A 24,095-nucleotide genomic window follows, 5' to 3' on the forward strand; every position below is an offset into this window, starting at 1 on the left:
AGATCTAACTGAACTAGTCTTCTTATCATAATAATACCGTGATCACACAAGGAAAAAGGATCCGAGTTAGACCAAGTTTGAGTGACATTTAAGAGCCCACCAAAAAGGTCGGCGAAATGGATTGGCCGACGGAAAGTAATTTCAAGTATGTAAACATGTGGTACAATGCAGCAGACATAATGCAGTCCTCTCAAAGAAGTTCTAACGGAGATGGAACTAAAACTGGTTTATAACAAAAAAAAAAACAATCTGCAGACTTTAAGCATAGTTGTACAACATGAGAATAGCACATGTTGATAAATATTGCTCCGAGTTTCATTCCGGATTATTCCGAAACATGTTTGGTCATTTACTAAATGGTTCGACCCAACAAACCGTTCCCTAGTTATGTTCTATTTTAAAACGTCTAACGTTAAGGCTGGAGAAAGATTTACAACGACTTATTCAAGCCAGGGAGGCTGCGGTCTTGATTTGACTAAAACCTTCAAGCTGATTACAAGTTCTAGCTTCCAATAGGCCGAAAAGAAAATTCACCTTTCGGCTAGCGCTCATAAACGCCGGCAGATGTTAAATAATCGTTTATGGTTGTTCGCCGACGCTGATGTTCTTAAGGCAGCCGGTAGGCTATGCACGAAACATAGTCGGCAGGTTGAACCACATCCCGAGTGCGATGGAAGAACGAGAAAAGAAAACGTAGCCTAGCCTCCATACCTGAAGGCAATAAAAGTACCATAAATCAGGATTTACTGAGCATCAGTTGCTATTGCTATGTGACATTAGCTTTTAAAGCTCTTATATGGTCGGTCACCTGTAGCAATGTTCTCGAAACGATACAAAGGCAATTATGCTTGGAGATTTGGAATTTTTCAAACAGGTTGTTTCAGTGTTCTCTTTCGTCAGGGTTGGACTGCAGCTGTTTCCTCAAGTCATTCGTTGTTTACCGGTGGAAAGCGCTACCTCGCTCACCACCCACTCGGTCAAGAAATGAGATTACATTTTCGTTGAATGTAATCACAGCGAAATACGTGGTAACAATCTCATTATTTAGAGAAACACATGTTGAGAATGGTTTTTTTTGCGCTTTCAAATAATGTAACATATTTTTAGATTTCCAAACCGATCAGAAACATGCTACAACCGTTTTTTTGCAAACCTGCCAAACCGCCTGGACAATAAATGAGAAACAATGATCCTTGTTAAAACAGCTTGAACATTCTTGATTACAGAGCGCTATTTAAAAATATAAATTCTACGAAAATATATTTTGTGGTTGGTGAAGTTCTGGGTTGCACCCCAGATACATTTTGTCGGTATTGTATCCTGGATGTTCCTCAGCGGTCGGCGGTGTAAAAAACATTTTTGAGTGTTTTTTTCCCGCATTGATGTTTGCAGTACGTAAGAGGATATAACGAATCCTAGCAACATTCTTTTATCGCGTTATTCGAGAATAAATGCTTGAAGAAATTTGAGAAAGGAATTGTTGATGGTTTGCCTCTTGCGTTAGTACGGTATAAAAGACGGTCTACCACAAATATGTTATGCTTCGCTTTGAAAGGAATACCTATTTCATTCTTGAAATGGACAAAGGAAGAAACAGACCAACAAAAATTAAACGTTGTTTTTTTTGTTGCGTAACGTTCCTCGTAGCAACTAGTTTAGATTGTGAAGTTATTTTTTACGTCTTAACCTTTCTAGTATTATGCTTCAAATTTGTTTATTACATCCTTTTTTCTACCTTTCAAATAACAAAACAACGTTAAAGTAGTTTGTTGGAATAGAAATGAAACAACCACATTGAAAAATGTTCCAAATGTCCGTCAGCTGTTTCGTGCAAGCCAAACAATAGTAATCCCGAAACAAAAGGTGAGAGTTTATGACTTCTAACCCTTGCCTAAAATTGATCACTTAGCAATGCTAGCTTTACGGTACCGGAAGTGGTTCTTTTTACTTTTCACATTCGTTTTACCTTACCACGTTTTTAGGGCCGATAGTTTTCCTCCAACGGCGTATAATTCAATGTTTATTGCAACCCCTTTTCAGATGGCATTGAAATGCGGTTTCGACACCGCAGACTGTGGGTTAATGCTCGATGTTCGTCGACCCTCTTGCGCATTGAAGAAGAAGCATGAATACTAGAAAATTACAGACATGCACATTACGTGTACGTACGGGTACCGGTGAACGGTTTTTGTAACGTGAGACTTTTTCCATGCGACGTTCCGGCGGTGGTCAGGTAAAACCGGGGACGACCCAATGCAACGAGTCTAATAAATATTCAGATGACCCTAAGGACTCGAATGAACATATTTCAAATGCTTGAACGAATAGTCGAATAAGAGTGTTTTTGCAATTTTTGTTCGTTGTGGGGTAAATATGGAAGCCATTGGTAAACTTATTTTTAGCCACAAATTTGAGAATTGGAAATTAAAATAAAAACAGCATATAATTTTACACAAATAACTACAACAACATGAAACGCGTGTGTTTTACAAACGAATAACAAAAACATGAATTAAAAACATGGATGAAAACCTTATAGAGTGAGCTACACTGGTGCACGCTTTGTGCTAAGCTTTTTCGTTTAAAAATCGTCTCTTGTCGATGAGTAACTCGCATGTAATATGATCTGCATCAATTAGATGGATTCTCTGCGCCAAGTAGCGTAATGCAATGCGGTTCCATATGAAATGATTATGAAATGGAAAAAGAACCCCAATAAAAAATGAATATTGCACAAGGCATTACTGTTTTGTCTCTCTTCTGTTCTCCTGTTACACTCAGATGTATGAATAACCATTTTTATTTCACATAAAGTATTTAAAATACTTTTCAAATGAATCATTTTGTTCGCAATAACCTTATATTGAGGTTAAAACAAACGAGAGAAATGACTCTATAAACGGTGTTGTGATTAACAAAATCATTAAACCTCTCATGATCGGTTGATATTTCATTTGTGTTTTAATAGTAAAGGTTTAAATAGAAGTAGCCGCATCGCGCGCGATCTATAAATGAGATTTCTATCAGCTAATCACTGTCTTGTGACTCGCAATTGTTGAACCAGAGAAGCACTCATCGATCATTCTTTGATCCCGGCTCCGTCATACTAGACGCATGGCGTTGACGTCTCGTTGATCGTTCGATCACTTGTCCTAGACTACCCATTGGCAATCTGGTCGCGAAGCTTGTCGACACCGATCCTCGTTTCAGAAGCACGGTTGGGCCGCACGGTATGATTAATAGTGTATGTGTCCGTCCCACCAGCAACGGTGCGACGTTGCGTCTCCGGTCTTATCTGGCGAGGATCGACGCAATGCATATACCGGCAACCTATTACGTATCGCTGGCGGGCAGCAAACAGGTCAATTTATGATTGAGCAAATTAATTTGCATTCTCGTTACGTGCCTCGTCGTATCCAGGTTACAGAGTCTTTGTCTGTGCAGATTTTAAAGACCTTTCTCAAGATTGAAATAATGGGTTTCGTTAAATAGGATCATCTGATCATCGGGTAGATGATACATTGCATGAAATTGTTGGAAGCGTTCGGTTCCATCTAAACCACTAACTATAAGGTAGTAATCAATTGTGGCTCATATTGCGCACTGTAGCAAAACTAACTACTAAAGTGTAGTATAACACACATTCTTTATGATAACAAAATAAAAATAAACAAAATCATGTCCAATCGTGTTGCGCTCTGTTCGAAGTACTCCGGTGGTCTCTGCTCGACGATGACTTTTGGTTATTTTAACCCTGAACTGCCACTACCCTGTTAATGGTTCCATAAACGCTGCTTTCCATATCAGCGCGATGAAAACAATCGGTCACGAGCATCGGTTTGGTTCGGAGTTCAGTCGGGTGTGAGACAGCGCCGAAATGTTTTTGTGTTAAAGCTGGATTATTTATACTGAATGAAGCTGTTAGAGCATCATATTCCATTCAATCATCAGGCTCAACTATGTTACGGTTGATACGAACAACAGGGTTGTTCACGATGTACGAAAAGCAATAAGTATGAACCAAGTGCCAACCTTTCATAACGGTGGTGGAGTATGTGATTATCGGTTTGTGTACATCATTATTATTCTAATCAATCGCTCTGGCTACAGCCGTGCGTTTTGGTTTGCTTACCGAAGAAAAGAGAAGGACGTGGTGTAAGCGGTTAATTTATTGCATGATAAGAAGATTTATTGCTTATGCAGACAACGGTATAGGACTGGAACTGTTTATTGAATGCGAATGTCGATTACAGCGCTTAGTGCGTGCCAGCAACATTTAGCTGTGTCTGTACTATCTTCCATGGACACACGTATGGGCACTTTTTCGTTTTTGCAGCCTAATTCTCGTGCGCGTGTTATTGAGATTTCTTTATTTGCGAAAAAGTGTACATAAAGCGACAGAGCAAAAAAACTTATCACAAACCATGCCATCGTGAAGTGATGACAACGGTTGCATTGTTGGTGAAAAAGTTGAACTGCTTAATTGATATTTATGAAGAAAAAAAACACGAGCTAGCGAGAGACCACGTTCATCTTTGCGGGTCCGTGACATAGAGCAAAAAAATAACTTTATTGAATTGTCATTTCATTCAATTTTTGGCCAACTGATAAGAATTTGGTGAGCGTTTAATTAAAAAGTACATGATGGATTGTTGCTGGTGTTTATAAAAAAAGGAAATCGGAACTGTGTTGTGCGAAAATTTTAAAGGACCTTATCACAACTTGAAAAAAACCTGTCCAACTATACGCATTCTTATAGTTTAATTTTTGATTTGCCATTCATGAGATTGGCAGAACCGGAAGAAAAAACATGTGAATCAAGTGCTTCAATATTAGACCTTAGAGTCTTAGAACCTATACTAAGAAGTTTTCAACTTACGTCCAATCCATCGCAATATGGTACGCCCTGAAATAAGGTACGAGGTTGGTCATCATCCCTAACTCTTTTCACTCTACTGTTAATGTTTTCCATCAACCATCGTTTTGTTTAATTAGAATGGCAGCATGTTGTTTCACTCAGTAATTAGATATCTTTTCGATTCTTAGATAAATTATCCTTTCATTACTTAAACTGCATTTTCTCAGTTATATTCTGAACTTTGTTCATAAGATAATAATTTTTAGTAACTGAAATATCATCGAAAGAGTCGCTTGATGTTCAGTAACATATCGTCCTGTAATTAAGTTGTGTTTAATTTTGGCTCTAGAAGAGTAGTGTATGAAGATTCTTGCGCTATTTTCCTAAAAATGATGGCATTTGCGGCAATTTTATTATCTGAATGATTTTGTTTCAATTTTTTTGTATTACTTTACTTTGTTTGTTAATTACAATTGAGGAATAGTTTTAGTAATACACGCAGCAACTATTTTTTTAAAATAAACTCATCATTTTCAAATGGTTTTGTCGAATGTTTGATGTCATAGTGCCTGTTTTGTTTTCTGATATTTGCTTGTTTGGTTAAGTAATCGAATTTGACCGAATGATACTTATTTATTAAAGAACAATCGAATAAACATTAAAAGGAAAAAAAAGATTTAACACAAATCGAATACAGTTCAGATTGCAAACAATAATAAAGTTTGATTTGTTGGACGTAGTGCCTGCTCGGCTTAACATTATAACACCTGTTCTGAAATAGTGAGCTCAAGAGCTGATGCGGATGTTTGTTTTAATGCTGAGCAGCATATTATTTATCCCATTTCAAACGTTTCGATGAAATTTGTTAGCAAAAGATACAGGTCAGATGATTACATTAATCCCTAATTCCTATTTTATGGAATTATCTGCAACGGAACTCCACAGATCGCAAATTCCATCCATGTCGGTATACAGCAGCCATAAGTTTGCCAATATTTGAAGAAGCGCGATTACATTGTACACGTCCGTCCCGGTGGTTTGAACTGTGGCATGATGGATTAGGGAATAAATTAAAACGTACAGTTTATTGCGTCGATGAAAAGGTACCTCCAAGACGATGGTCGCTTACTTATACAACAGGAAGGATGTGAGTAAATTGGGTGGAATAAAAGTTATTGGTGCTGTTGGCCGTTTTTTCCTGTTTCCATCGATTGCTGGCAGCGTTCGTTGGTGTGAGTTTGGTAATGCATGAAGTAAAATTCGCATCACTTTGCATGAGGCACGATAAACAACTATGAACCCAAAGTTCGCTCTCGCATGGTTGTATGCAAACTTTATCAATTAGTGGTTTGTTGTTTGCACCGAAAATGTGGTCCAGTTCTTTCTTCGATCCATTAAGCTTGGGGGTTCCAAAGCAAGTGAACAGGGTGAAATTTATTCTGTTAACCCACCCTAAGTGAAAGTGTACTGTAGCGTTCAAACCACTCTTATTCATCAGTCTCACGCGATGTGGCAGACGATGATCGGAATCAGTTTGTACAGGTGCATAAGCGGGACCCTGAAAATCGGGAACAATTTACGATGAACACATCGCGAATGGTATGAAAATGAAGAGAATATGGACAGGAAAGTGTACGGTAGAGCATAATAAACCACCAAATCAATAAAAAAACCACACCTGTCCGATGAACCCACTCCACGTCCTATCGGCCGCACAGAGGCAACCTTGCGAAAGTTCTGGCGCTGTTACGCTTCGGTGGTGGTTCAGCGAAACATAACAAATCCAAGCGCAGCAATAACAGAATCAGTAACAGGCTTTCAAGAGTAAACCAACAGTGCGTATGGAGGATGAAACATGGCGGAAAAGTATTTCTCTATCGGAAGAGTCCACGCTTAAATTGCTCCCGATTGTGTGGTGCTGGAGAATGAGCGTCAAGGACGGTAAGCGGTGGGCAAATATGCAAAACATGTTTAGGACGCCCTTCCGTGCCTTAGCCGGTTAATGGAATGGAAAAACAGGGAGCGCTTCTCGCTTGTTCAAAATCCCTGCTTTTCGTCACTCGGCACCACCGACAACTTTATCCTGCATGTCCCCCGTCCAAACGACACAAATGGGAATAATGCAGTTTACTAAGCGTGTTGCGTATGGAACAAACACGGCAACAAAAAAGCCCAAAACTGCAGCAGCTGACATACACCCTGGAGAGAACGCCATTCTGTGAATTTCGTTCAAATATGCTCACGTCATCGTTCGCGTCTTGACCACATGAGCCAAATGTAGGCTCACCCAAATTAAACCGATGAACCGTTGGACAAACGGGCTGATTGTGTACCGCTCGTATGTGTGTGCAGCGGTTGACCCGATATCGCACCGGAACCAGTGACTTTGCTTCGATGCGTTCGCGAACGCGGTTAACATGCTTCACTGGCTCGGTTACAATACACAACGGCAGATGGTGCTCGTGTTTGATGAAAAACATGCTTTGAAGAAGAGGAATGTTCGTGATGGTAAACTGTAACAAAAATCCTGTTCGTCAGCGTTTTGCAGATAAAACGAATTTTATATTTAATAAAAAATTTTGTTGTACGAGAAAATACCAAAGCGGTATCTCGAACAAGCAATATCTGTGTCATTTAAAAAGATCAATGTCATTCACATTAAATGAGTTTCTAATACTATTGAGAAATGTTTTTTATAGATCATATGGTCTTGTAAAATTAAATGATTATTTATAAATGTTATTTAGAATTTATTCTATTTAAAGTTTATTAATTAATCCAAGGTTATTATTAAAGACTTTAGTATTTAAAATTTATTCAGTATTTAGAAAGGAATATCGTTGTTAATAAATAAATGGTAGCAATAGACTTTAAATGAAAATGAATGAAAAAAATAAATAAAGTATAAAACAGAACGAATTAAAAATTACGCCACATTGTCACATTTAAAAGTATTGAGTGAATCAGACACACTGATGCAAAGTGAAGCTGTATTCGATTAAAGTGCAAAAGAAAGCACATTAATCTTTATAAACAACACATTCTTATCAAGAGCAACATTCTTGACCGGTTGCAAGGGATTGTTTTAAAATTCTTTCCTGTTTGAATAGCTTCATTAGCGAACTTTCAACGTCAATCATACTGCTTGATCGATGTGTTGAAGCGCAAATGAATGAAATGATGATAATATGAACCACTGACTCTTTGCTTACTAATGATAATCCGTTAGTCTCATAGTAAGGAAGTAATGTGTGACTAGAATGCATTGTTTTATTTTTTTGTTGTATTCATATTTTCTTATCTCCGGTGGTTGTACTTGCGAAATGACACATTACATTTACATTGGTTTCATCTTTGTAGCAGAGTTTGAAGTTTCACACAATTATCTTGCAGTTCTTGATTTATACAAGTTATTTATTGTCAGTTTCACTCACTACTTCACTGAGTTTTTTTAATTTGTAAATGAGTCATGTAAGTAATTTTCAATTAAAATATTTTACACCTATTTTTCTTCATTAACTCGAAATATTTTCAAAGTTTGCCAAATCATACATAACTTAAATTTGCATTTATAGAACAACTGAATAACAAAACGAGTTTGATGCTGAAGACGGTGCCAATTTGGTTGCATTTGTAGTGGTATATTGTGGCTACGAGATGAAACGGAACTTATAATTCCATGTACAATGACTGGAATCAAAATGTTTGATTAACCAGAATGTTGCGTGTACAAAAACCTCGGGCCAACGTAACTTATATCGAACTTAGTTCGCTACTTGACACTTGCCTAAAATGTTGTCACCATTTCGTTTTACAAAACCTTCCCGTGGTACAAAACGGCAGCAGCACCCGGTAAGATCAAAGACTTAATGCGCGATTTCATATACCATTCGTTCGCCAATGTATGAAGCGTGCCGAATAGAAGGTTTTTCTTTCGCGTACTTGATCACGCAGCATCGCGCCATGTCAGATGAGGAGAGAGAGGGAGATAGAGAAAAAGCGAAGGAAAAAGGAGATTGAACATGCAAATATTGAATCACGCAATTGAAACATTAATCTGCTGATTTGGGTCGTCGTGTAAGTAGCGTAAAAGAAAAGTAAAAGAGCGCATTCGCGAACGAATACGAAGAATCACCGTACGGTGGTTAGAGAAACGGGAACATTAAGATATTGTCTGTCGGTGAAAGTATATGAGCTATTTGTATAGTTTCATCTGTATCATTAAAACTCTGTCACAGTGAAGTTAGTACGGGAAGAGCATAAATGAACAACACAAATGAACTGAATGAGGTGTTGAATACTGCACACGACTTGGAATAAATCGGCTATAGGTTTACGAGCAGTTTGTTCGTGTTGATGTGAGGCGATCGAAGATTTCAACACGGTGGTCAACACCGTACATCAAAAGAAATATTGCGGCCTACCGCAATCTGACGGTTTGCTATGACAGGCCGTGATTGAAATCGATCGCATGTCCTCCCAAGGAGCGATCGTTTATGAAATCTCTCTGAAACCTTCAATGATCTTATAACTTTGAAAACTGATTGAGAGAAAAACGGAATAAATAATAAGTTTGTTACACCGAATTGAGAGTTTTACAAAACAGGTCTAATTTCTGGTTAATTAACCAGAAATTGTGCAATTTAGTGGATATCTACAGCATGCAAGTCTCAGAATCGCTTTGTGTTTATTATCTCTGAATCGTGTGATTTAAGTAAACACACATGAGCTTACGGGTTGTTGACCACGAGGCGAACGAAACAGACAAGGGAAAAGGCGAATTGCCCATTAAATGTTCCTGCTCAATCGCAAAGTAAAACAGAGGCTCCCTTTTACCGAATTAGGCCGAAAGTAACCATTTATATTATTGATCCTTCCCTGGTTGCCTTATCTAATGCTGAGACAGGCCATCTCCAGCATTCCTTCGTACGAAAAAAGCCGCATCATATGGCAAACATGAAAGGGTCTTTCTCTCTATGTGTGTGTGCTGGTTCCTACAGTCAAATATTTCCCCTTGCACCAACCAGCAGAAGCGTCTGCAGCCCAGACATTTGCTGACTTTTCTTTGGAATTTCCTCCGAGATATTGTAGTGCCTGTTATTTTTACGTTGGTGTAACCACAAGATGCTCCATACTCGATTGATTTTCTGAGCTTACGTATAAATGCTAGATTGCTGGAACAAATAAACGTGATCTTTGGATAGGAGCAGAATGTTTATTTGCTATCACGGAAGGTGGCATTGCGGTCAAGGTTGATAAAACTAATGTAATAAAATCTTGATTGAATTGACATTTAGCAAAGAATGAAAGCAATACAATTTCCTTGCTCGTCCCACAGGGATGTGTTCGTCGTGTTTACGGATTTATTGGATGGTAAATTCCACCTAATCTAAATCCAATTTGTGATCCACGCACAGTAGTCGCTTTTAATAAGCCAAAAGAACAGATATATTCTGAAGAACTCATGATATCGTTACAGAAAATAAGGCACGAGATATCATTCATAGCAAGTTAGATTACTACACGATTTCACGCAAAGTTTTGTGACATACGATGCGTAACATGAGCAACCATGCAGTCAAATCGAACTGAACTACCTACCATTTTCACACAATCCACGATCTCGTCAGTCGATTCTACGTTATCATCGTTTTAGATATCCGAAGGTGATAAATCATTCGCTGCTAATCCAAATTCGATTTATCAGTCGACGTTCGTAATCCATCGAGTACTGCACTATCTTTTTCACTTACAAAACAAGTACGTCAAATTAGGTGAACTGCAGACGGGATTTTTATTTCAAACACGCGTACGATTATTTTCATTTGAATTAATTCTTCATGAAATGTGCGCCTGAATAAACACCACAAAAAGAATCTTTTCACTTTTAGCACTTTTTTATTCTCGCACTGACGTAGAATGGCGTTGTGGATGACGGTCGCTGCAGAAGAACTGGTTGCATCTTTCCGGAGGCTCTTTCTCACACTTTCTCACTCCTGGTCGTACACTATCATTATTTTCACGGTCACGATTGCATCAAATCATTTTCATCGAAGCCGCCTCAGGTAGTGGATATTTTAACAATTACTTTTATTCCTTTTTCACATACTTGCCGCACTATATCTCCCATGAGAGGATTTGTAACATCACTTCATATGATAATGTCGACGAGCGACCTTGAAGAAGCACTTCAACTTTTCACACCAACCTGCGCGAGACTAAATTTTACATTACCAAGCAAACTAGGCACTATCCGAGCACATTTTCACTACCGACTGCATCCACTGTTGCCGGCGGTAGTCGGTTTTTCACTTTTGCTTTGGATTCACAACAACCCTTGACAGCTACGAGGCAATGCAAGAAGCTTGAACGACACAGCCACAGCACCGGGTTGGCAAAGAACGCATGGCACACGAACGAAAACAACAAACGGCCCCTCTTCCACTTGATACGTTACCCGTCTGTAGAAACGCATAAGCCCACACCACAGGAAGACGAAACTCGTTGAATGGCCGCGACGACGAAACGCGTCCTTCCCGTTCAATGTTTTCGATGAGACTGAGTGAGAGTGAGAAGGAAAGAGTTTATGCTACGGATTGTTCTCTTGAATTCCTGGTAAACGTGAGTGTTGTTTGGATGCGGAGCACGAGAGTGAGAGAAAGATTCGGGTGAGAAATCCAAAATGGCTGAGAGAGGTCGTGAGAAAGTGAGCCTTCCGTAGTGAGATCGAGATGAGAAAGCGCATGAGAAGGAACTCACGAGCGAGATGGGAGAAGTTCGCAATGAACGTGAGGTGAATTAAGTTGTTGTTATGAAGTGGACGTTAAGGAAAGGAACTATCGGTCGATGTTCGCAAAATAAAGTATGCAAAGATTAGCTAATTTAAAAAAAGTTATGAAATTTAGCTATAATGAGCGTTACTTTCGTATTCTTTTGTGTAAGATAAATGTATAACACTCTTCGGCTCCGAGTTGCGTAGCTCTGAGTGTCTGATGGCCATCGAATGTTCCAGCTAAAGCGACAACAGCAGCATCCCCAGAGCATAGGGAAGAAATGTAAATTAGCATGTTCATTCCAACCATGAAGAGACACATGGAAGTCTTCCTGGTGAATGGTAGATGCACCGAAGTGTTGCATATTTTTAGCAATCAAGCGGCGTCGAGTGGGGCATATTCTTGTTGTCGCTGTTCATGGTTTATTAAAATTCTCCAGGCCGAGAAGATGGTATGATAATCTTTTTAAACACCCCTGCATTGCCGGGAACAGTACATTCAGCCACGGTTGGAAGAACAACTCTTTTTGGTCTCTGACATACGTTTATTTTTTTGCAACGCTTTTGTTGGTGATAGTGAACTTTGTACCGTACATCCTAGTTTCAAATAAATGGATAGAAATTTGACTTTAAGATTTCATGAGGTATATCAATTTATATCGATTCATTTTAGAAGAGGACCCATTAAGCTTTGGCTTCGTGTGTAATGGACTGCAGCAAATTGAATAAACTATCAGCTTCACGGTATGCAAATACATCGGAAACGATGATTGACATGCAAATTGCCTTGCATCGGAATGCAATTTTCGAACCGACATCGAATGTGCGTCCAGATAGCTTATACGGGCAATCGTCTTATTTCTCTTGCGACGAGATAGCGCTTTTGCGTATATGCAAAACATAAAGGTACAGATAGGCGTTGAACGGTTGCTCCGTATGCTTCAGCAAATGTCTTAATGAGTACGTGCCTTCCGTTCGGCGCTGCACTTTGAATGAGGAGTGTCTCATAGACTAGCTTTGCATCGAAGAGCAATATCTTCATCTACAGTAGGCTCGCAGCAGGAAAAGGAACGCATACGATCGACTGCAAGGTAGAGTGGTTTTAGTTGTCTTTTAACGATTAAGCATCGTACTGAAACGGAGGATTGCACAAATCAAAACAGGTTTCTTTGGCCAACCGTAGTGCCGATAGCTTCATTTGTTGGAACATATTTTGCATTATGTAGATAATTTACGACCCGAATGACTTCTGCAATCTAGGATATAAATTTTATATTTTACCGAAGTTTTGATAATGAAACTGTGCTATGCCGTGCTACGGTTATAATTTACTAATTGTAAATAATTTTGTATACATCGCTCATTTTTTAACATTTTGTTTGAATTTGCGTTTGAGTTTTTGATATTTTTAGAGACGATGTATTTTAGTATGTAGCATTTTGTATTTAATTGAGTAAGTAATTCAGCTATCGAAGCCAGCATAACATAAATTACAAATTACAAATGCTTACGCAGATAACAGCATCAAGGAATGGATATGGTAATGTAAAACGATGACAGAAACCTCATAAGGAAATAGGTAAATAACTCAACAGCGCCATAAGCTCATGAAGGAAATTAAAAAAGATTATTTTAACTTTGTGAGATTATACTTTAATGATGCATACATATTTTCAAAATCAATCACTAAAAGCCAGATGAAATATAAATACCGTAATCTCATATTCTGTTTTAAAAATGATTCAAGTGGAGTACCGTTCCGATGTACAACAGTTAGCCTTTTTGGTAAATGGAATCAAACACGACCAAGCGCTACAAGACCCACTCAACAAGAGAGTACGTGATATCTGTAAGGGGCTTACATGAAGAGCAATAAATTCTGTGCACATTAATTAAACCGAGACTTTTCCATTATCGCTGTTTATTTCATTGTTGTCCTGCTGGGTTTTTTTTTTGCAATGCACGCTGCAATCAGACCATTTACCGTAAAACACAAATGATCCATGATAACCGTACACCACCCAAACAACGGATGATGGTGTGGTATTATCGTATGAAAAGAATATCCAGAAAAAAATGTTATAATCCCGTGTAAAATTATTTAAAATGGTGGATTTTCATCAATGACAGTATGAACGAATAATGGACATTGAACGGGCAGAGGACGACATGGAGCTAGAAATGCCAAACTGATAATGATATAAATCTTTAAGCGAAAGCTAAAAAAATAATCGAAAAATTAAAACTAATTTGTCTAAATACAAATTAGAAAGTTATGGAAGGCACTATTCATTTCTTGATGAATTTAACTATGACTATACAATTGTTTGTACCTTTGTTTTGTTTTCAGACGTCACTGATAACCGTGAACATCATCATGAGGTACACACCCAGAAAATTCACATCGTTTACGGGTACGTAGGGTAAATGTTTCCGTTAACGCCACTGCGTATGCAGACGAAAAAAAAGTGACACTTTATTTGTTCATGCAACATGTTTCATCTGTTCAATAGCGGTAAGCGTTGTTGAGTATGATGTTGAAGACAGTGTCGTTGTTGATTGTCCATTTGAAGCTGGTCGGAGGGTTTTATGTGATACTAGTGTTGGTGTCAGCAGATGTTTTTCGATAAAAGTGCACCCTGTGTGGTGTTCAGAACGTGTCCAGCATGTATAAGACGACGTTGATAAAACAATGGATGGCGACCGTTTACCAGCATGCTGAACAAACAATTGAAACATGGTATGTGCATACAGCGTTGAAGTATGAGGGGTTTCATGTGTTGGTTTTTTCAGCTATATTTTGTATATTTGCAGCTTGATATAGAGGTAGTCTCATTCTGCAAGTGTAAAAAAAACCTAGAACTAATTTTTCTGCGATGAAAATTATAAAATCTTATTAAACAATATGACCACGCCGTAATTACAATATAAAGGTTTACATTAAATGCCGTTATGCCTTGATTGTTAATAATGATTTTTACATTTGCAATGTACACTGCTACATGGAATCTGTTTGTTTGTATACGTTTTAAAGCAATTTTCTTTTTGTCGACAAACATGTCCTGCTTCCCATAGGATTTGAGGATTAAGAATGAGAAAATGGGCCATCATTAGACACCATGTACATGTGATACAGGAGTGATCCAAACATTTCAGTCAACCGTAATCTCTTTAACAAACATTCAATTAGTGTTGATATCTGAACCGACAGCTGTGCCCAATGGCGGAGAAAACCGTAGACTCCTTGGACTGAGGATATGTAAATAATAGATTATTTATAATACGTATGCAATTTTGAAGGATAAATCAATTATTTCCATGTGCATAGACAAGAATCATATAAAGGGGTAACATAGGGTCGTTTAAGTTTTACTCGTGAAGTAAATCAAACGTCAAATTAAATTAAAACTAAAATCTTAAATTTTGTTGGAAAGCTTTGTGAAAATAGGCAAGCCAGGTTTCAGGATTTCAATTACTGTGTATACATATGCATACTTTGTTTGATAAATTCTAATTGAATGAACTGAAATAAACCTTTCGCTATGAGTAAACCCAATAAATGCTTCAACTACGCCGTTATTCCCTTTACTACGTCCTTCACTGGAGACGCAAAACGTTACACAAATTTCAATTGCTTGTCGTTGTCGCGCTGTAGCGAAGCTAAGAAGTACTTTCTACTTCAAAATAGATCAGCAGCAATGTAACAGCATACGATAACCGTCGTCCGTGCTGAAAAATTGAAAACATAAGCCATCCGCGTGTTCTGTTGTAACAGAAAATGTAATAGAGTTTGCACAGAGCCTTTCGCTCTTTAATGGGTACCGTACTTGCTCCGATTCTGTGTGTAGTTTCGTGTTTGATTCTTAGTTTGAAGATGGTCTCCTCAGTGAGGGAAGAGGAAATGGAAAACCTATTTCGTGCAAAACGTTTGCACATGCTATGAATACTAATGTGCAAGAAGTTATTCTTAAGGACACTCAGAGGAGTGATTGGAAGTTGAACATAACAAAAGTGTATGCGACTGGTGGAAAGTTTGGTAGTTCAGTGTATAAAGTATTATGGATAGTGTTAGGAGTATGATTGAATTTACTTGGTTCAAAAAGTAAATGTCCATGTATTGCTGATTCCGTTAAATGCGCCGAGTGCGAATGGGGAATTTGAAGTATCATTTGCATATTGAAACTACTGAGGGTATGTTGGGAGTAAGCTCTGGTTTCGTCGTAGTTTTTTGATTAAGACAAGGGACTTATCTTCGTCCAAGTCGGGTGTAGTAATTGTGGATGGAGGTTTGCTTCACATTTGAAATGTTGAACCTGATCAGTTTTGTTTTAATTTATGGATAGCTTAGCTTATAGATATTTAACTAAAAAAATTGTGTTTCCGTATTTCATTCAGAAACTAAATGGATTTTTTTTCTGCTTGTTTAAACTATGTTACATGTAACATTAATTCCACCTTGCATTATCGAGGACAAAGAACATTAGGCACTATCTTTTAATATTCGTTACGTATGCAAAGTAGCACATGCACTAAGTATGAAGAATGCAACTAGGGAAGTGGCTTTTAATTCTGTTTCTTTCCACTTCATACATTCGAGTTGTTGTTTGTATGTGCTCTTCTATACATTACGCTATGCTAGATTTAGTATTGGTTCAGTTGTACAGTCAAATATTTTAAACAGAAACACCCTCTAATAATATTTTTAATTTTATTATTTTAAATTTTATTTTAGCGTACCCTGAAAATATATATAACCAGGGGTATGTTGTGTTATAATAAAAATATAGAATATTTCCTATTTTCCGGAAAAAAATTGTTGAAGAAATACGAAAAGTTTTTATTTACAGTGAAATTATAAATAAAAAGAAAATATAAAGGCTTACTATATCCTCATCCCATAACTGTATCCCATTACAGTTATTTCAAAACATCTCACAGCACAAATGTGAACAATATAAATCACCTTTTGGGTTTTGTAAAGGAACTATAAATCAAAAGTAAAACTTCACAGAAACATGCCTGGTATAGCAATAATTGTGACAGAGGTGTTAACGACATCATAAGATCAGAGACGTGCATGATACGTGAAGGTTGAGGCTGAGCCACATACATCTCCAAGCGATCGTACGATTGTCGTCCAATTAACCACCAGTGTTAGCATTGTTATATTTGTTACTTCTTCGTGGTTTGACTTTTGATTGTGGGGATGAAAAAATAAAGATCTGGCCGCTGTCATCAGCATTGTGTTTTGTATTATATCTTTGAGGATTCGCAATTCTATGGTGCCGTCACTGGAACGATCGTTGAGATACGGAACGTTGGCTTGTGATTCTATCAGGAGTGGAGTTTATGACCAGTGAGAATATTTCATTTTATTTGTATCCCCTTTTTGATTTCATTTTTTATATTAAATTACAGTAGGTTTCCTGAGCTGTTAATGCAATTTAGCTTAAATGTTTGGCTAATAATATTTCGTATTATATTGAAGATTGTCTAAGTATTTGTACTAACGTAGTACTTTTATTATAAACAGTGGCGGATCTAACGGTTGGCGGAATAGGCTGCCGCCTAGGGCAGCATCGTATGGTGGTGGAAAAAGTGTAAGAACTATGCCAGAAAAGCGACGCTTTAACTCTCTCCTTATGCTACTGACTATAAATATTCTTCATATTGGTCCATGTGTTCAAGGTATTAGGTTGAATGTTTATTGAATTTATACCATCTTTACTAGTAAATTCCATTTGAAAACAACATTCACTATTTGTACATACATATTTTTACGTTAACAGAGATAATTAATAGACAACATTAAGTGAGGTGTAGTTGCAACAGAAATATGCTTGAAAATAAGAAGAACCAGTTTTTATTGCTTGTCGTAGGAACGTTGTAGTAAATCAGTTTATGTTAATAGTTATTTCTATATATAAAACCTAATCAATGAGCAATTGCAATAATTCGAAATATGAATGATGACTGAACACTCAATGCACCTCTACACTCAATCCCAGTTCCGACGAGGAACTCCCAGTTTTATTTCGTCAACAACAATAGAGGGTTGGTTAAACAGAATTAATCTTGTCAAATGTACCACACACGAACTCTGAACATTTTGTAAGAAAGCTCGTTTCTGTTGCATTCAGAGGGCGGTTCTCTACCTACGTGATACAAATTGATTCATTTTCGAATCGTGCGTCAGAAAACGATTAAGATGTTTGTCCGATGTCGTCGACTTTGGGGGTTTGAATGAAAAGCAAAGTGGTAAAAGAATGCAGAAAGAAGTAGGAGGTTAAAGTAAGAAGGTTATAAGCATGTAGTAAAATTATAAAAAAATAAATATCTTGTTACTGTTTGCCTATTTTCATATTTTTTTAGTAGAAGCTTATAGAGTCGTGACTAATGTTACGTGATTGTAAACGATAAAACGTTCCTAGTTTAGGGTGTTTTTTGACGCTTTGTAGTAAAAAGAATCCGTTGTTAAAGACATTGTTGAAATGGCTTTGTAGAAAGAGATTTTATTACTTAGGGCGGTACGCGTAAAATCAATTCACAAAAATAGATACATATAAACGTTTTCATGATGATTAATTGGAACGTGACATTTTGATGATTTCCAAATGGTTCGGTAAGAGACTGCTGAGCATGAAGATGGTTGGAGTTATACGTGTTAGCCCTTAAGAGCGAAACAACTTTGGTCATTAGAGTATAATCTCAAATTATACAGAAAGTTTTTCGTTTTTATATTGAAATTTTAAAGATGTGCAGTTAGGATTTAACAGCAGAGCATCTTCAAATCGATACTGACAAACGTTATTGATTGAGCACGTCTAGCCAGTTGGAGCGTTGGGACCGAATACAGCATTTCAATGAATCAATGAATGTCTTATTGCCCTTCCTCTCTTTAGATAAATTGTGGATTGCATCCGATTCATTCTTGGGATATAAGGAGCGTTGGAGCTTGCATTGATATCATTGGAAAGGAGATATTCATTCCCAAACGATTCAAATTTCGTTTCGACAAGGATTAGAGAAGTTGTCCGTAGATTTGTTTGTCGCACATCAATGGAACAAATGCCATCCCGTGCTAGACGACCGTTGAGTAGTTTTTAGGAAATATGATGCTTGTTCAAATTGTGATTAAGACATCTGGTAGTGAGGAGCTGAAACCATCCTCTTTGAATAATTCTGCCAATAATGTTGTCAATCAAATATTGAAATCTTGCACCGAATGGCTTGAGTGCAAGTCAACAAACTGTAAATGAAAAGCGAAACCAAAGAAGTTTGAGTGAAAGTGAATTGAACAGCGATTTTGATTGACGGATTAGTGTCTGGCGTGTCGATTCGATCAATCTTATGTGAATTTGATGTTCACATCTCACATGTGAAAACATGACGTCGTTCACATGTGTGCGGTTTCGGGTTCATTCCCATGAATTAACCCATCCATGTCAATTGAACAATGAATCAGTTGGATTAGGTTACAACTTGAAAATTCTTGTACGTACCACAATTGTTTCGTGTGGAACAATTTATTTACATTATAACATTTGGGATATAAAATACCAATAATTTGTTAGTGCTTTAAAATTAATAATAGAAAAATTGATTTAGAATTTAAAGTAGCGAATATCATTACAGTTTGTCAAATAAAGCATATAATATAATGCTCATGAAGGTAACCTTAGCCAATCGCCAATCTGTTGATAAATTTGAAAACTATTTGAAGATATAGCAAGAAAAAAAAACAATGCCACCCACTTATTTAATTCTTTAAAATATCCATTGTCATTCACGAACGGTTCATTTGTCGTGAGCGGAAGGCAGTGAATAAGGTAGGTGTTCTATTGTTCGAAACATTAAAAAAAATCATTTTCCATTTCATTATTCGTTTTGACACGCTCTCGTTGGAGTGTTCCCTCCATAAACGTTGATAATTTAAATTGGGATGTTTATTATTGTGGGGTAAATATTGTAAAGTGAAGGTAGGGAAAAAATAATCACGTTCTCTATTTTAGTATTTCAATCTCGTGCCCGATTAGTTCCTAATGAGTTCGTTTTTCATTTGATAGGTTTTGTTTCTCTTGTTTACTCTCTTGTCTTGGTGAATTAGCTACAGAAAAACTTTGTTTACAAAATAAAGCACATGTACCATATCTTGAGTGATTTTGATTTACGCTTTAGATGTTTAGGTGAGTAAGGGTTCTACCTAGACCCCAACCAGTGTACATAAACATCTAAATGAAGATCATAATGATTTTGCCGTTCAATGTTTACATTTATTCATTACAGTTGTGCTGCTTTGTCAGTTTAACAATACAGGGGATTATGATCAAAAGAAGTGCATCACGCGACCAACCGCAGACCGTTGGTGTAATCTTAAAGCGGAATTGGTATGTTGGGGTGTTCCATAAATTCCCATACAAATTTATTTTTCTTGAAAAATAACAACACATGGGAATGGTTCACGACTGAATGTACAGTTCGCAAGCAGAATGGATGAAAAGCAATTTAGAAGCAAGCTCAGGGAAACAAAACGGAACTTCCCGAAATATCAAACGCAGGATTGAAACGCACCAACTTTCACCGATGATGGAAAAGGATACGCATGTCAGGAAAAGTAATCTTCTCTAACTAAGCTAGAATGAGTGTAAAGAATTGTTGTTACAGGAATGAAAAAGAACAAAGAAACTGGAACATCGTCTTTTCTTCGGTTCATTGCAAACTGAAATACATCTGGTTGTTTCGTCCATCCTCTACCATTGTGCACAAAGCCTCGCTAGTTATGCCTGTTTCGCCGTTCCCTGACCGATAGTGTGCTTAACAGATTATCTTTTTTCCACCGATTCATTTTTTATGCTCTTCCCCATGTAGCCACCAATCGTGGCCAGCAGAAAATCGGGCGGTATTTCACGCAAATAAAACCACGATTGCGTGCATAATTCACATCGTAAGGTGCGGCGAAATATTTCCAACATCTCCAGCGGTGCAACGGCACGGAAGAAAGATAAATGATTGCGATGAAAAAGGGCCCGAGAGTGTTGGCCGAGGGTCGTGAGAATCGAACACAACCGCCAACGCAAAAAGGCGGCATGGAAAAAGGATCCACATCGCATCGTGGAGGTTAATTTGTACTTTGCACCAAGGAATGCCCTTCCTGATCTTCCGGGGTTCGCTTTGACTCCGAAGGTGTTGTTTTGCACTGGTTTCATTGCTATTTTTTTACGCTTCAATAGGTTTCAAACTTCGAATAGCATCAGTATCAGTTCTAATAGCAATTAGAACTTTGAATTTGAGGTTAAATTAAGCTCAAATGCATGATTTGTATAAACAAAAGTTTAACTCTGATAGCCAGACTGAAACAGACATTGCAGCAAAGCTGAAAATGTGAAAAATTATTCATTCACTTAATGAAACTTTTTTAGATTTAGAAAATGATTAACCTTAAGGATAGTTACCCCTTTGTAAATACAAATTGCGACATACAGAGTTTGCTTTTGGCTTATACCATAACAGCCGTGTAATTTTAAACGACGAAACGAAACGAGTAAACTGTTCAGTGGGTTTAGTTCAACTGTTTTTTGGTTCCTTAATGCTCTATGGAATACGTGACATGTTTGTGAGGTATCATACAGTATTTAAGCTCGAGTCGTGGTGAAGGAAAGAACAATAGATCTATCCTTCTGCTAGCCCAGCCAATGTTAGCGATGCAAGCTGTAATTCAAATAGTCTCACTCACTGTTGTATCATAGCTAAACCTATCATTCAAAGTCTTTGGTCTATTTCGTTCGCTCGGAATCGGTCATATGCCTTATGATCTCAACCATCTCTTCCGAGGCTAGGATTACCTTCCTACAAGGCAGCCATTGTTAATAGATTACTTTGATCATATGGTGGGTTTTGTCTGGTTATCCTGTTATTGATCAGCGTCTCCGAAAAATTGCCCAGGGGAATTAATGGTTCGTTGACGCTTCTTAACAAGACTTGTCCAAAAGTACGCTCTGTTATTACCGAGTGTAGGTCGCTCGTTAAAGAAGGTCTTACAGCTGGTTGATCGACAGTGAACGTATGCTGCGCAATATTATACTTCTTCCAACAGTGGAATTAAAAAAGGGGTTCTGGTGATGGAAAAAAGTGTGTCGTCGAAAGGTTGATCACGCTTTTAGCTGCATAAAACATTTTGACATTGGCCTCATAACGCGCCTCATATTGCATTTACTACGTTCTAAACCCTAATGCATTGTTTTTGTAACATATGTTTTTTTATATAATACAATTTGTGAATAGAATTAGTAAGAGTTCAATAGAAAACGTACAAGCTGGGATAAATTGAATTAAAATTTAATTATTAAAATACACAATAAGTGAAAAACATATAACTGCCGGTCAGAACTTACTGATTAGTTATGGGAAATCAAAGCTGTTAGAATAAAATGTGTTCATAAATAACACACAGCATACGACTATGAGCCGAACTACATCTGGTAAGAATTAAACTCATCGTAGAATTTTTCGGACCTTATCGAACAATCTTTTTCAATTTACCCATACGTCTCTCTGCCATAAATCATATTTCTGTACACATGAATTTTATCCCGGGTCTCTGAGATGAATAATATCGCGTGATCCGTAGGCGAATCGTTAGCGTGTTTCACATTTTATTTACAGTGTGCCGATGTTTCTAAGCACAGAAGTCACCTCAGCAAATGTGCTCAACAGACGACCGAAAACTAAGAACCGTCTTAAATAAATCAAGACCTTGGTAGTGGTGGCCTCGATTTGAAAGCACATAAATTATGCATATGATATTTTGAGGTTTTTTTGGAATTTAATGACTAATTTGTTGAAAGACACCATGTTCCAGTTTTTGTTGTCGAAGATCAACAAATACATGATGCGAATCTGTTCTGATTATGGTGAATTATGAGCTTCTTGGGGTGCCGGTACTGTGAAATGTTGTGTTGGGAATAAAACTGAGCCTTTAATGAGGCAGTCATAATTTAAATTTGTGTGGCAGATGTTACTAATTGGTAGTACGTTTGGTGTATACTAAACACATTGGTTGTTTTCGGTACAAAAAACAGCAGGAAAAGTTTCCGATAATACATTATGATAATTCTTGTTAATTTCAGTGCTATTTCACACACTTTTGTCATATTTTGTATGCAAACTATTAACGCCAAAGACTTACCTGGTCTCTGGAAAAAAAATCCAAATGATCCAAACAAGAGAAAATAAAAATAAATAAATGTGCGACATCGTATAGCCTGGTGCTAAATTTATGAATTTCGCATGATTTTTTTCTCATTTTCTTTCCATATCTGTAGTACCAAAAAGAAAAGGAAAAACAGTTCGAACCGTTAGGAAGTGGTGGTTTATTGTATATACAAAGTTCATCATAATAATGATCCGAGTTGGGACGGGGTAAAGGCATTAATGGTTGAAACCCATCGTTTGGCACTTGTTGCAATTGGTTCTGTGGATGATGTGGCACTAGTTCATCAATTTCGCTTGTTAAGAGACTACTACCGTGCTGGAAATGTAGCATGGTCTGCCGAGGGCGTGTGTGATCCTTGGACGCGATTTGGTCGCGCTGATGCATTTCCGTCAGTGGATATTCGTAATCTATTAGTCCCACATTCTGCGTCAGGTCAGGATTGCACTGGGCCATCTGTTTCCGCTCGTATGTGAAATATTGTGTTTGAAGTTCTGTGAATAGAGCAAAAATGAAAATATTCTTAACTCGTTGTATTATAAGGCCACCCATATTAAACGAATAAGATAATTTACACTTCAGAGTTAGAAAGTTAGTAAATTATAGTAACGGAACAAAATATTTTGAAATGGATTATCATTAAGCGATGGAGCATTACAAACGGTAATGTGTTCGACTGCATCCATGAAATACGCTGGAAGCATCTGGTACTGATGGAATGTGACCTGATGCAAAAAGGTTAATTACCTAGGGAAGTAATCACCCAAATGAGGCAAAAGATCACCGAAGCGAATGTAATTAGCGTGGCAAGCTCGAAACGTTCTTTAAAGAACCGATTTTCTTGTTTGTAATGCGATTGTGATTAATTTGTGGCTGTGCGGAGGAGAAATGCGAATAAAACATTAAAGGTTCTCAGCAAAATGATGTGTTAAGAAAGAAGTGATTTTAATTCCACTCCGAATTGACGAATTTTAAAGCATTTTGTGCGAATGTTTCGTCACAGTCAAAGAAAGCGAAAACCATGAGGAAATTAACATAAAATGTGTTGAAAACTAATTACGAACAATGGTTAGCAGAAGGATGAACACATGCGTGCACTACAAGAACCTATAATCACAGAGTAATGTTAGATGGTAGATAATGCGTCCAATCAATTTCCAATTTGTGCATTCAAATTGTAATCCTCAACAAGACCTACCCTAATCGGATTTTCACCCTAGCTTATAGCCGTTCGTAATTTTCGTTGGGTGTATGTC

At 37.5% G+C, this 24,095-nt stretch overlaps 1 protein-coding gene across 1 annotated transcript in view; it reads right to left on the reverse strand.

Moving 5' to 3' along the window:
* Positions 1 to 698: 698 nt before the first annotated feature.
* Positions 699 to 24,095, reverse strand: part of LOC128302679 (netrin receptor unc-5-like) — a 36,143-nt gene continuing 12,746 nt past the window's right edge. The window contains exons 8-9 of the mRNA XM_053039542.1: positions 22,955 to 23,333; positions 699 to 711 (exon numbers count right to left, since the gene is read on the reverse strand). Coding sequence (XP_052895502.1) covers positions 699 to 711; positions 22,955 to 23,333 — 392 coding nt within the window. The remainder of the gene's footprint in view (positions 712 to 22,954; positions 23,334 to 24,095) is intronic.

Source organism: Anopheles moucheti, chromosome 3, assembly GCF_943734755.1.
Source record: "Anopheles moucheti chromosome 3, idAnoMoucSN_F20_07, whole genome shotgun sequence".
Taxonomy (NCBI): domain Eukaryota; kingdom Metazoa; phylum Arthropoda; class Insecta; order Diptera; family Culicidae; genus Anopheles; species Anopheles moucheti.